This window comes from Ailuropoda melanoleuca, chromosome 15, assembly GCF_002007445.2.
Source record: "Ailuropoda melanoleuca isolate Jingjing chromosome 15, ASM200744v2, whole genome shotgun sequence".
Lineage (NCBI taxonomy): Eukaryota > Metazoa > Chordata > Mammalia > Carnivora > Ursidae > Ailuropoda > Ailuropoda melanoleuca.
Window position 1 is genome coordinate 68,257,759 of NC_048232.1, and position 15,338 is coordinate 68,273,096.

General features: G+C 36.4%; 1 protein-coding gene across 3 annotated transcripts in view; it reads right to left on the reverse strand.

Annotated features, from left to right (window-relative positions):
- Positions 1-1,459: 1,459 nt before the first annotated feature.
- The window catches only part of IKBIP (IKBKB interacting protein), a 21,630-nt gene continuing 7,751 nt past the window's right edge, over positions 1,460-15,338 (reverse strand). The window contains exon 3 of one of the 3 annotated variants that reach the window (XM_002920276.4): positions 1,460-2,722. In XM_002920276.4, the coding sequence (XP_002920322.1) occupies positions 1,967-2,722 (756 nt within the window). In that variant the 3' untranslated portion in view covers positions 1,460-1,966. Of the gene's footprint in view, positions 2,723-9,018; positions 11,556-15,338 lie in introns of those variants that run through there. The other 2 variants (XM_034644200.1, XM_002920277.4) reach the window with 2 other exon arrangements.

Genomic DNA, 15,338 nt, shown 5'->3' on the forward strand with positions numbered 1-15,338 from the left:
ACATGATTTACATTTCATTTAGTATCATTATGAACATCAGATACCATATGAGGATGTGCTATGGTGATACTTCCCGTGTGGGGTATAGGGTTATTTACAAAAACAGTCCCATACTATGTAACTTTGGTTATATTAGTTAATGGCTTTGCCCTTTATGTGCAAAGACACTTTGGATATGTTAATGGTAATATTCACAGCAGTCCTTCCTGTAAGGCAGATATTATTGTTCTTACTTACAGATTAAGAAATTAAAGTTCATATGCACTAAATTTGTCTGAGGTCATAGAACTCTGTGGTGACAGAGCCAGGATTGGACCCCAGCTATCTCTGATTTCAAAATCTCAGTGTTGTTTCTATTATATTAAATCAGACATGAATCAGACAGAGCTAGTCACTTCAAAGTATTCTGGAATGGCTCATCCCAGAGCCTTGGTTTTTTGTCATGGAAGTTAGCTACATACTCTGACTCACTCTGTCCATCTGGATACCCTTCATGCTGAGCATAGGAAACTGGGACTAATGCTGTGTGGTTTTTTAAAGATCATTGTACTTTATTTTATAACTTTATTGAGGAATATTTGATGTGGAGTAAATTAGACATATTCAAAGAGTACAATTTGATGAACTTTGATACATGTATATACCTGTGAAACCACTATCATAAGCAAGATAATACTCTTCACCCCTCGAAATTTCTTTGTATCTCTTTATAATCTGTACCTCTTGCCATCCCTAGGCAACCACTGATCTATTTTCTGCCTTTACTGTTTGCATTTTCTAGAATTTCATAGAATTATATAATGTGTTTTAAATGTTAGAACTTCCTTCTCTGCTTAGGCTGCTCTGGTCACATCATCACCACACATGGGTTGTGTTGCTTTAAGGCAGTCTCCACCTGAGGCTTGGCAAGCCCCCTGTGATTCACGATGCCTCTCCCTCAAACCCTGCTCTGGCTACCACTTTCCTACTGTTTTAGGTCATCTTTACCTATTTCCTAAAGCCATGAAAGACCCAGGAAGCCTTACATGATTCTTTTCCGGCAACTCCCTGGCTGTGAACTTTCTAGTTTCCCCTTCCTCTAACTGGATATTGAACGCCACGGCCCTGATCCTGACGGACAGTTCTCTAGTTAGGGCTCCCACCATACGTGATATGCTCCCTGGAAGTCCAGGAGGGCAAGTGGGGTTCAGATCCTGCCCCACCTAGATTTCCTAGTGGTAGACTGGCGGATCCTGCTTTTCCCCACTTGTCTGAATAGGGGTGTGTGTGTGTGTGTGTGTGTGTGTGTGTGTGTAAGAGAGTGTGTATTGGGAATGCATAGGATTCTTGCTATATAAAATTACAAGTATACGTTTCAGCATATTTTTTGGAAAAATCAACTGCTCAACCCTTTAAAATATTTTGTTTTTACTGTTCAGAATAGAATCTATTAACCTTAAAAATAAAACAGTCGGTTATTTCACCAGCAAAATGGGTTTATTCAGGAATAACAGAATTGCAATTCAGGACATGCAAGCTATGGCAAAACCATAGGCAAGCCCAGTAAACAAAGGAGAGGAATGCTTTTTCATAGAGGAAGGGGGGCAGTTGGGAGGGGCTGTTCTAAACAAAAAGTCCATTGGAACTGGCAGTTTGCAGTGTGGTGGCTTCTCATTGACTGAATTGCAACAGTGTCTCACTGGCTAGGCTGCTGTGTCTAGGAGAAAATCTTCCTCCTGCTGGGGTAGTAAAGCATGGGCTTCTTCCTGTTTGGCCAGGGGCTGCAAGGAGTTAGGTATGGCAGGAGAACTCCCCCTTCTGGCCTTGCAACTCCATTTAAATGAGGTTTCCTTTATTCAGCCTCAAATCAAACACAAAATGATATTTGCTCCAAAATTTCATTATTTCTGAGTTGTCAGTCTTTTTATAACATGACAGAGGTCATGTTACTAAAAAGTTATTTCAGTCTCATCTAAATAATTTCAAACTAATTCATATCTGAAATATGTGTTATTTCATCTTTCATATCCTTAATCTCAGCTCGGACTATTGTTAAATTAGATATTTTTTCATTTAAGAAAGCAATTTCTTTCTCTCTTTGGAGTAAGTCAGTAACCAATCTCCCAATGCGTAGTGTTAAATCGTTTACCAATGGTTCCAAACGGGAAAAGTCCTTCTTTAGATTATACACCTTTGGTTTTAGATCATTTGCAAAAGTCACTGTCTTCATAACTTTAGCTCTGTCACTTTCTAAGCTTAAAAACCTATCTGTGTGCTTGTCGAAATCATTCTTTAGCTCTGAAAGTATCTTCTTAACAGAGTTAATTCTTTGTGAATTTTCAGATGCTGTCTTTCGGAGCATTGCTGTTCGGTCAATGCTACTTGAGAGAAGATCACCTATGTTTTTTACCGTATCTTTTTCTACTTTTTCTATTTTATTTTCTAATTCTTGCACAGAATCTGTCAATGATGTTACATCAGTTACTAAACCTGAAATACGTCGTATATCTGTTTTTACAGTTGTAATCTTGAGGCCAACATCTTTTGCCATAGAAGTTGTACTTTGGTCTACTTTTGTTACATCTTGAGAAAGAGATGTCAAATTGTTGTTCAATATATTCTGGTTTTCAATTATCCTGTTGGACCAAGTTTTCACCTCATAAATTTCCTCCTGTAGATGCTTTAGATGAGCAATTATTTGAAAAGACTTCCACTGTTCCATGATAGCTTCAGACTTCTGACACTATAAGAAAATATAATACCATAATTAAACTGGTTAAAAGCTTAATATATAAATTCAAGTTGAATTTTGAACTATAACTTTACCATTCTTCTGGAAAGCATGGTAAAAGATGTATCAAGTGTATTACTAATGATTAAGAAGGAAAACATGAAGGAAATTTCATAAAATGTTACTGGAAAGAGCATTTTTCAGCTATTTTTATACTATCAGTCCTCTGTACAGTGGCAAAATGAGCTAAATAAGAGACAGTGAGGTATTTTTTCTTGCTGGATAAGAGAGGAGGAAGCTTCCTCTAGATGAGCTTTGGTAGATTTGTGGGGGTCAAACAAGGCAACATAATTTTTGAAACAAGTTTGTTTGTAGCTATTTCTAGTGCTAGAATGAAGGGACCAACGTTCAAGACTCCATGTGTATATGCTTTATTGTCCTGTTATTTTTAAAGATTTTATCTTTAAGTAATCTCCACACCCAACGTGGGATTTGAATTTATAACCCAGAGATCAAGAGTTGCTGCTCTACCGACTGAGCCAGTCAGGACCAATTACTTTTATGAATAATTTTCTGAGGTATTTATCCTGAGACCCTGAATAATTCAATTAACTGATTCTTAAGTTCCTACTATGTTAGACATACCAAGTGTGAGGGATATAAAGATGAGTACAGCTTGGGTTGTGACCTCAACTCAGTTTAGTAGTTTAGTAGAGAAGATAGATATGTAAAAAACAGAACAACCAATCAACAAAAAAAACTATCTCCAAAATTCTAAAATCCTATGATTCCAAACACAAGTGGTTCTCAGCTTTTGTATATTTCCATGCCAATCTCCTTCCTTACCATCCACCTGTAAATTGTCATTTTGGTTTAACCTGGATATGTTAGTTGATGAACATTTTTTTTCCCTCATCCCATCTAACACCTAGTTGATGAACATTTTGGGCCACACAACTGCTTGGGAGTATTTCAAGCTATTTTCATTGTTTGTGGTAATGTTTGTGTGCACAAGTGAGTGTGTGTGTGTGTGTTTAAATAGCAGTGTCGGAGAAGTTGAATATTTTGTTGTTTTTGATTATTTGAAATTTTTTGCAAGTCTTAATTTAAAATATTCTAGTTAGTTAACCCTTCACAATGTGGCCATTTTTCTCCTTCTAGATGTGCAGTTTGTTCTCTCAGTGTTCAGAATGATTTGATATTTATCTGGCTGTGTTCTAGGGACGAGGTAAGCATAGGGTCTCCCTACTACTCTACCATCTTAATTCCTCCTCCTGAGTATTTGAAATTTTATTGCATTGTCGTCAGTTAATAATATTAAGAGGGAAAAGAAAAAATGAAAGTGTGGATTTAGTGATAATAGTTTATATATGAGATATAATATCATAATACAAAACTGAAAATTGTAACGAATTGTCAGGTAAAACTAGTAAACTTCAAAAAGAAGATAAACTGAAGACTGTGGATTGTATGCTCAGCTATGGAGGAAAAAAAATTAAAGGACATATGTAAAATATATTGTCAAATCCTATGTCCGAAGACAGATACACATTGTGATTACACTGAAAGAGGGAGTCCCCTTTATAATGTGTAAGTCAATCATATGACTTTCACACATTTAACTTTCAACTTGTTTTCTAGGAAAGCATTGTTTTACTATTTATTTATTTTAGAGGCAGGGAGGAGGGCAGAGGGAGAGGAAAGAGTCTTAAGGAGACTCCACTGAGTGCGGAGCTGGAAGTGGGGCTTGACCCCAGCTCCCTGAGATCACCACCTGAGCCGAAACCAAGAGTCGGTGCTTAACCAACTGTGTCACCCAGGCACCCTGGAAAGCATTGTTTTAAAGTGGAGATTGTCTATAACTGTGTACTAATAATCAAAACTAGTTGGATACTCCGTGTACATGGATATATCAAGAGAATATAATACTAAGTGAAATAAGTCAGAGAAAGACAAATACCATATGATTTCACTCATATGTGGAATTTAAGAAGCAAGACAAAGAGGAAAAAAAAAGAGACAAACAAAGAAGCAAACAAATATAGAGAACAAACTGGTGGTTGCCAGAGGGGAGGTGGGGGGGGCGATGGGTGAAAGGTGAAGGGGATTAAGAGTACACTTATCATGATGAGCACTGAGTAACGTATAGAATTGTTGAATCACTGTATTGTACACCTGAAACTAATATAACACTGTGTGTTAATTATACTTGAATTTAAAAAAAAATAAAATTTTGTTTTTAAAAAGCCCTAAGCATTAATTGGATCCAACAGTGTTTACTGGGCATGTATGTGCTAGTATGATCAAGAACAATTTCTGCTTTTAAGGCGTTTGTAGTTTAGTTTGGGAAAGAAAATGTCAATGAATAGATGATTTGAAATAAGAAAACAAAGTGGCGCGTGGGTGGCTCAGTTGAGCGACTGACTCTTGATTTTGGCTCAGGTCATGATCTCCAGGTTCAGGATTGAGCCTGGAGTTGGGCTCTGTGGCTCAGCAGGGAGTCAGCTTGAGGATTCTCTTTCTCCTTTTCCCTTTGCCTCTCCCCCACTCATGGGTGCACATGCGCTCTCTCTCTTTTTCTCTCTCTCTCTGAAAAGCAGTTTTAACAAAATAAGATCTACAGTTTCATCTAAAGACATCAAGTTTTATTTCTAAAATAATTGTGTATATCAGTGTTTTTTTATGAATTACCGTTATAAAATTGCATTTGCCTGGTTTACTCAGCTAATCTTTTGAGATTACTTTGATAACATTAACATGGTTTTATATAATGCAAATAAAAATTTAGTATGTTCAGAAAATTATATTTATGGCAGCTTAAAAAAGGAGTAACTATAGCTGCAAAAAATGACAAGCTGAAATGGAGCAGAACAGTTATCTCAAAGTAGTAATTCCCCTTCTTTGCCCCATTATATATGTTTGATTTCAAAATATATTTTAGGATTTTTCTTCTCAGGTTTATGCTACGTTAATTATTGGTGAGGGGAGGTGGCCCCAAATGTTTTTTGGTAGAGAAGTTAGACTGTTGAAATGTTATTATGAGTATGACATTAAAGAGTAACCACAGGGGTGCTTGGGTGGCTCAGTTGGTTAAGTTTCTTACTTCAGATCATGTCAGGTCATGGGTCCTGGGATCAAGCCCCACAGCAGGCTCTCGTATCAGGGAGTCTGCTTATCCCTCTTTCTCTGCCCCTCCCCCACTAGTGCACGTGCCCATGTGCGCTCTCTTGTTCTCAAATAAAATCTTTTTTTTAAAAAAAAGAGCAACCACAAACGGGAAGGAAATCAAGTAGTGATTGCAAAAGCATGTTTTATTTTTAAGAGAAAGGTTTTGCAAGTGTATTTGCTGAAACAGAGACTACAAAGGGTGAAGGAAGTAGATGGCTTATTTCATCCAATTCATTGCCTGGTTATTGTTTATTAATGTATCTACTCGGTAGAGTAAATGTAGCCTAACAGCATTACACAGTTAAGACTCCTAGAAAGAACTTACTTTATTCTTGGAAGGATCAGATCATTAAGAAACTGCTGGTAAGGCTCTCTGTTTCACTTGGTAGCTTATAAAAACAATTTATCATGAACTTCTGATCTTTACTAAAATATTTATGAATATAGTGTAGGAATAGTCTTGAAATTGTTTCACGGAATTATTATTATTTTTTAAAGATTTTATTTATTTATTTGACAGAGAGAGCACGCACAAGCAGGGGGAGCAGCAGACAGAGGGAGAGGGAGAAGCCAGCTCCCTGCTGAGAGGAGCCTCAACTAGGGGCTCAATCCCAGCACCCTGGGATCACAACCTAAACGGAAGGCAGATACTTTTTTTTTTTTTTAAGATTTTATTTATTTAATCGACAGAGATAGAGACAGCCAGCGAGAGAGGGAACACAAGCAGGGGGAGTGGGAGAGGAAGAAGCAGGCTCATAGCAGAGGAGCCTGACGTGGGGCTCGATCCCATAACGCCGGGATCACGGCCCTGAGCCGAAGGCAGACGCTTAACCGCTGTGCCACCCAGGCGCCCCAGGAAGGCAGATACTTAACCAACTGAGCCATCCAGGCGCCCCTCACAGAATTATTTTTAAAAATTACTTAAGGCTTGTTTAAAAACTACTTGCCTAGAATAGACATAAGTGTTGGAGTCCACCAATAGCTCAAAAGATTTTTACCGAGTTCCTATCATATTTACAGGGTACTAAGCTAGATGCTGTCCTGTAATGTTAAATATTGTCTGGATCTACAAGTGGAGCAACATGGTTCAAGGGAATGATTTCTGGGTCCAATGGGCTTTCCAAAAACTTTGCTAAAGGATCTTTTAGCTGTAACTAAAGAACCCGGAAATTTTATTAATCTCTAAAATTAAAAACCACATAAAGCCAGAAGGGGGTCTTAGAGATTTTTTTGATATAATTTCCTCATTTTACAAATTAAAAAACTGAGCCCCAAAATAAAATGCCCAAGGACACACAGTTAGTGGCAAAGCCTAGCTTAGAAAATTCTGGTCTAAGGCTCTTTCTCCACCACTGCTTTCCCACTGTTCCCTAAACATTTATTGGTTCCTTCTTATGCCCAAGGCCCAGATAATCTTAGGTCATTGTTACAACTTTTGGGTGACTTACAGTCTTGTTTAATGACAACAGGGTAGTGGACACATTTGGCTGAATTACAGTTGTTTTTTTTTTTTAATTCTCAAGATGGTTCTATTGATAGTGGATTTCTTGTAATTTTTCTCCCTCTGGTTGAATAGTAGCAGATCGCATTGTACAGTGGGAGGTCAGTGGCTTCTGGAGTTGGACAGACTTAGCAGTGTGATTTCAAGTTTCCTAACCTTGCTAAGCCTCAATATCCTCATTTTTAAAACGGGTGTCATGGCTAGCAAAGTTGTAGTGTGAAGTAGGGATAATAAAGGTCATTGTAGGTACTCAATACACAGAGCTGTACTGTGATGATGATGAATGTAGACTTCCTAGCAATGTTTGACACGTAATAGCCTCCAATGCTAGTTCTGTCCTCCTTTGCTGTGAAAGCTGGGATGGAGCATTTTGATTTGTATTAAATTAATAGTTCATAGCTGAACTGAAAAAAACAGAAGCTGGGTAAATTTGCAGAGCTTTGCTATCTGTGCACATAAGTATATAGAGAAATGAATCTTTTTTCATGTGCTGGGTGAATTTGCAGCATCATTTAAAAAATTTTTAGTATCATTATTAATGACATATTTAGCTTTGATCAAGATTATAGATTCATAGAAAGGTCTGTAATCAGGCTGAGATTAAAAATAATCTATCTTACTAGTTTTTACTAGTAAGTAGTAACTAGTATCTTATAGTTGAGAAAAAAAATAATAGTTTCTTACTAGTTTTTTGTGAAACCATAAGGCTAATAAATCAACATTTTTCATTATAAAATATAAAAGTACATTTAGTCAACAGCTTCTAATCATTAGGCAAAATTTAAGGAAATATTACTATAAATATACTTTTAAACTTTGCATCCAAAAGTTAAAAAAAATAGGTGTTTATTTTGTAAAAGTGATTTATACTAAATTTAGAAAATGGACCCAGTAGTACTCTCTATCAGAAATTGATTGATATAGAATTTATTATCAACTGCAAAAATACAAAAATGTGTCTTAGAATATGGTAATCTTCCTTAAAGGAAAGACTAACAATGTAATTTAATATTTGATACACAGGGAAGTTTTTGAAATTTTAAGTATCTGTGTTATATAAATGAATGTAAGGAACAGATGAAGAAAAATTAGGTATATCTAAATCTCTCTACTGACAATTTTTCATAGGAAGACCTCTGAGTAAAGGAAAATATACATATACGCATGTACATAATATGAATATACATACACACAATAGTTTTCTCATGAAATACTTGTAGAAGAGTAGTTTCTGTTTCCCTGGTAACTGTCACTCTAGAACACAGTGGTCATCTGGTTTCCATTTATTTATTTATTTATTTTTAAAGATTTTATTTATTTGACAGAGATAGAGACAGCCAGCGAGAGAGGGAACACAAGCAGGGGGAGTGGGAGAGGAAGAAGCAGGCTCATAGCGGAGGAGCCTGATGTGGGGCTCGATCCCATAACGCCGGGATCATGCCCTGAGCCGAAGGCAGATGCCTAACGACTGAGCCACCCAGGCACCCCTCCATTTATTTTCTGTAGCAACTACTATGCTATATACAAGTTAATAATAATGTTGTATCAAATCTGGTGATAGGCTAAACAAACAAACAAGCAAACTATGAGAGATCACATCTGCCATGACGGGATGGAGGTTGAAACAACAAAGTTCTAGTGAACTTTAGAATTTATTTTATTTGCATTAAAATAAAGGCAAACAAATACAATTTTGTCAGTGCACACAGACAAGAGCTTAGACATTCAGACGTCAAGGAGTTTAATGTTAAGATTCCAGAAATTAGTAATATGCTCTTTAATAGTAGCATATTTTCAGGCTTATTTTTATGACCCATGGCTGTCTACCATAGGCCCTCCTAACCCCAAAGTAGAACTTGTTTGGGATTTTTCCAAAAATGTGCAAATTTACATAATAAAACTACCTGACCACAACTGACTGCTTTCAAGTTGTGTTTAATTCCACTGATATTACTTTATAAAACTGGGACTACAGTTGGTTATTGGCAAGAAGACACAAGTAGGAACAATACTTCTATATGCAGTTGACTCAGTTTTAACACCAAATTTGAACACTCTTGATACACCAGTTACCAATAAAAGTCTTATGTGCTTCCCCAATCCTGCACATTTCCAATTATCATTACTGGAAAAATCTGACTAGATCTCCCCTTAATCACATCCCAGTATGTCCACATCTTATTCCTTGTGACTCCATTATATGATTTAGAGTAAAATAAAATCATCATGTAAAACAAATTTGGTTGGGGAATTAGTTTGGGAACTCTTTAAAACAATGGAGTACATTTAATTACCATAGTTATAATTTCTCAATATGCTGCTTTTTCCTCTTTAAAACAGGCCACAGGTATATTGGCATTTTTTTTATTGTAGGTAGAATAATTTATCTAGGGATCATGTATCTAGCAAACTCAAGAGTCTGTAACACAGTTAGAACCTTAAAAAAAATCCCAGGTAAACAAAGATATTCCAAAAGTCCATACTTCATACACTTAATTCATGGGTAAAACTTTCAACAAGAACATATTTACTCCTTTTTTTTAATTAAAAAAATTTTTAAAGTAATCTCTATGCTCAACATGGAGCTCAAATTCATGACTTCGAGATCAAGAGTCAGGCACACCTATATTTACTCTTATTTAAAAATTCTTACAAATATCTCTAATACACTTTAGAACATTAATAAAAAGTAAAAATGTTTCCCAGGCTCCACAGTTTTCAAAAAGTACATATTGATTCACAGCAAATCACTTCATGTTTTCCTTTGGTCATGTTATCTTTTGTTTTAGACAAAATGTCTATGAACTTCGTGGTCTGGATCTTAGCCTGCAGTAAATTACAAAGGAAATGCAGAACTGGTTAGGCAGGCACATTTCCTACCAACCAACCTGACAGTAACAGCTGGCCAATGGGTCACATCTTTAGGTGACAGAAAAGATATAAGAAATAGACATAAGGTTTGAGAAAATAGCAAACTAGGGTCATTTAGTGAGAAGGGAACCACTCCTCCATAGCTTCTAGAGGTGTTAATATATTTGGGTCCAATATAATAGGTGAAACTCATAATAATGTCCATTACTTATTAAAAAAACATTTAAAATATTAAGTATATTACTTTAAAAAGGTGGGGATATATTTTGGAAATTCTATTTAAAATGCCAAAAATGAGATAAATTTTATTGCTTAAATAGATAAGCTTTCATTATCTGGATAATCCATGTGTGTGGATATGTCACTTATTTGCCAGTAATGTAGGATAAAAGGCATATCAAAATAACAGAAAAGTATGGAACTAATAACTTTATGTATAATATGGTCATCAGAATAAATGTGGTGCATTTAAAAGTCATTATCGATTCCTTTATTTTCTAAATTATATTCATCTAAAGTTCCCTTTTCTCTTGTACTTGAATATACCATAAAATCATGAACTTTTCCTTTCAGAACATCCAGTTCATTTTGCATCTTTAATATGCTATTATCATACTGAATTCCTTCAAGGGTTTTTTGCATCTCCATGATTTCAGATACTGCTTTTAGCATATCATCTTCCATATTAAACATCTGAGTAGTTAAGTCTTCCATTTTTTTTTCTGTCCCTATCAGATCCTGAGAGACTCTGAGAACAGAGCGAATAGCACTCTCAATTGTTGGCAAATGTGTCTTGCATTCTTCAACTTTGGGTTCATAGTTGGAAAGTTTATTAGTCAGGTCTTCATCTCTGGCAAAGAGAGCATGCTGTTCCTCTTCTAGCTTTTCAACTGCTTTTGTATCGGAGCCAAGCTGCTCCTCTACTCGTAGAAGATCCTCTTCTTCTTGTCTTTTTACTGTTCTAATATTTCTTAGTGTGCTATCTTCCAAATCTTTTAGCCTTTCAGTGAGCAATTTTATTTCTTGTTCAGCTGAATTAATTTGGACAGTAACTTGAGAATGTATTTGTTTTGATTCTGATTTGAAAATGTCTGTATTAACATTCATTTCTTCTAGGCTTCTTTTCCAGAAATCTGAAACATTCTGGAATTTCTCATTAAGGCTTTGTATCTTTTGGGTGAGCAACTCTTCACTATTTTGGATGTCATGCATAATACTTTGGAGGCTGGATACTTCTTGCTCAAACTGGGTCACCAAAGACATGGATGATGTAGCTTCCTGCAGGATAGTTTCAGTAGACTCAAGCTGCATTTATAACACAAAACAATTCCCAAAGCTACTTAATAACTTTTTTTTTTTTTAAGAGAGAGAGAGAGAGAGCATGAGTGAGTGAGGGGAGAGGGGCAAAGGCAGAGGGAGAGAGAGAATCTTACGTAGGCTCCATGCCCAGTGAGGAGCCTAACATGGAACTTGATCTCATGACCCTGAAATCATGACCCGAGCCAAAATCAGGAGTTGGACACTTAACCAACTGAGCCGCCTAGGTGCCCCCTTAAGAACTTTTATATTAGGGAAATACACTTTAACAATGACATGTCCAGTTCAAATTCTGAAGATGTCTAAAATATCCATCCATGTACATCAGAGCCGTAATGACAAAAACATTCATTACTTCAGTAGTTGTTCTAACAGATTTTAAAACAAATGTAATAGATTAGCACTATGGTAGAAAAACACACACCTGAATTTATAAACCTAAATATCTGTACATTTTCATGGAGGGACATTCAAGAGAGAAATAATGTTAAAGAAGTCTGAAGCATATCATATTTCCTTCTTTTCTTACTCCAATGGAAAGCAACTTAGTTGTCATTCTTACAGTTATTTGGCTTTTTTGATTCTGGAAGAGTTTCTTCCTCAAAATCTCTTGACTGACCTCTTACAGAGAAGGTACCAGAATCAGATCTTACAGATATAACAAAGGCAAAATGAATAAAAGTGCAGTTTAGTGAGGCAACTCACATCAAATAGTAACACGTGCTAAGTATCTGTAAATTGTGGTAAGCTCCTGGCATTTCCTCATATGTGTCCAGAATATAGGAGGCTGTGGACCTCTTTTAGCTTATACTCACGTAGATCCTCAGAGACAACAGGAAGGCCTAGAATGATCGTTAACTTACTAAATGTTTACGGCATTGTGTTGAAGGCATAATACTGTACAAGATATGGTTCTGCCCTTAAGAAGCTTAGTGTAATTGGGGAGAAAGCCAAGTCTACATGTTATGAGGGGGAAAGAGCTATGGAAGCACTTACATGGGGCACCCAAACCAGACTTCAAGGATCAAGGAAAATATTCTATAAGTATTATCTGCTATCTGCTTCTAGTTACTTCTTTTCTAAATCATCCTACACACTACAGCCAGATGAAGCTTTTAAAAACCGCTATGCACATCATGGTATGACATTAAAAAACCCACGATGTTTCCTAATACTTCTAGGATAAAGTCCCAAATTTATCTCTATGCTATTCTCCCCTCCTTGTTGCTCAGCTCAGTGTGTCTTTCCTTCAAGGCTCAGATCTCAGCTCCTCAGCGCAGCATTCTTCCATAGCCCAAACTCCTGGAGCACCTACTGTGTTGTGTATTTGACTCCTGTTTGGCACTCGACACACAAAATTAGAGAATTTTTGAGTGTTCACTCTGTGCCAGACCTTGTGTTAGACGCTAGATATAAAAATATAGACATAATATAGTTCCTGACTTCATAATTTGACAGAGGAGACAGCATTTTGGATCTTTTACATCACATATTCTGGAGTCCCACTAAGATTCATTGATTATCCTCTGTTCCATTATTAGGCATTAAGGATATAAAGACAATGTTTGCTTTAAAGAGCAGAAGAGGCGGCAAATTAATAACACAAACTCACAAACTTACTATGTGTGTCACGATAGAATTAGCATGGGGAGAATGAATGCTCCGAGTCTTGAGCGGAATGAGGAAAGGCTTAGAAGTGACTGAAATCTGACACTGTTACTAGTCAGGTGAAGATATGAGAGCTTCTAAATTCCTTAGGGGAAGGAATGTCTTGTGCCTTTTTGTACCTCCCATGTCTTACGGTATAAAACACATGTTTGTTGACATTTAGGAAGAAGAATGGCCATAAATCTTCTGGGCCCACCCCAATCAAGACCTGAAGCAATCCCAGGTGATAGTTAGAAACAATGTGTAACAGTACTGACTAATATAAAAAGACCACTCTGAAACCTTATTTAAAAGTTATTTTTAGGGGTGCCTGGCTGGCTCAGTCGATAGAGCATGCAACTCTTGATCTTTGGGGCTGTAAGTCTGAGCCCCACATTGGGTGTAGCAATTACTTAAAAACAAAATCTTTAAAAAATAAATGTACACATGTAGCTATTATACAAGATCCTTTAAAAATCAATTCTGAGAAATGTTTGTACATCAGCAATATTCTTAAGTTTAGCTGTCTAATTTCAGCCTTTTGAGGTAAGTTTATCTTCATCTATGGTAATTTCCTGTTTAGGCTATTCACCAAGCATCACTATAATCCAGAGGCAGTAGACCCCAGCAGACCCCAAATACATGATCAACTTTTCAGAACAGTAAAGGTCTCAAGATTGAATCTGAAAATATATAGTGACTAGTATGCTACAATAATTTGCATTTATGGGCTGTCAATATATCCTAATAGTTTTTTCATTTATATTTAAAAGAGTTTAATACCTTAAATTTATTACTGTTTAAAGTTTTCAAAAAGTTTGCATATATATTGTATCACATCTGATCCTTATAAAAATATTGTTATTCTCACTTAATAAATGATGAAATAGAGGCTAAGAGAAATTAAAGTGATTTTTTCCCAAGGTTACACAGCTGTGATGAGAGCCCACATCTGGTTGTTTTCCCCTCCTACTGATTATCCTGGCCTTTAGGACAAGCTTTGCAAAAGGGCAGTTATTGTTGAATTACTCCTAGGGAAGACTGGGAGAGAAAGAGCTTTGCAAAGACTGAGTATTTCTTGGATAATGATGATATTTTAAAAATCTGCCTCAAAAAGCATTTTAATTGCCACAAAATTTTTCATTTTGAAAGGACGTCTTTCTTCAAAATTTGTTTTCAATAGCTTTTAAATACATGGAGTTCTATCTCCTGGGATTTATTTTTCTGTAACTCTGTTCCCTCTGATTAGAGGAGCCCCTAACAAATATAATCAAACTTGAGCCCTATGTCAAAATACCCACTCCTGTACCATTATGTAGCTTCTTCCCAAAGCCCCTGGGCTCACCCTCTGTGGAATCCCCTGGCATACGTGAGGGATGCATAATTTTCATCTATGGGTTTTCTCTTCTGGGGGATTGATTATATACTAATTCTATGCATGAGGCCACAGGAACTCAGACCCTCTATTTCATTTTTCTCTTTTTGTAAATCCTTGCTCACCGCAGTGCCAAGCACAGTCCTTGTCTACCTTATGACACGAGTAAAGGTTTAGTGAACGAATAAATAAAAAAAGAAGGTATGTTTCCCAGTGATAGCCTGGTTCCTGGTAGCCAGACAAGTCCTGCATGATGCCTCATTGATTGCAGCTGACCTCTGCTGAGAAGCATGGGAGTTAAAAATTTATGTCTCACATTTCTAAGAATTCCGGTAATAATGCATCTGCGTTTGCAGCTTGAAGAAACACAACATACACATGGATTTTAATTTTCAATTGGCTACAAAACCAATATTTATTTTTGGATTAGTCATTCTGATATGCAGATGTATACAAATTTACCAACTAGAAAGTAAAGAAAGAAAACACCTGATGGACCTTTGCCCAGCAAGTGCTGTTGCTATTCTAATTTTATACCTGAAGACCAATCACATTTCCAGTGCTCTAGACACTTGATATTTAAAAAGGAAATTGAGGTCACATCAATATAAACAGTAACATTTATATTAAAAAAAACCCATCTTTTCAAAATAATCTGAGTCTAAATTGGACTGAAGGGAGAAATGTACGAAAACCAGCGAGAGTTAAAACAGTAATGGTCTAGGGGCGCCTGGGTGGCACAGCGGTTA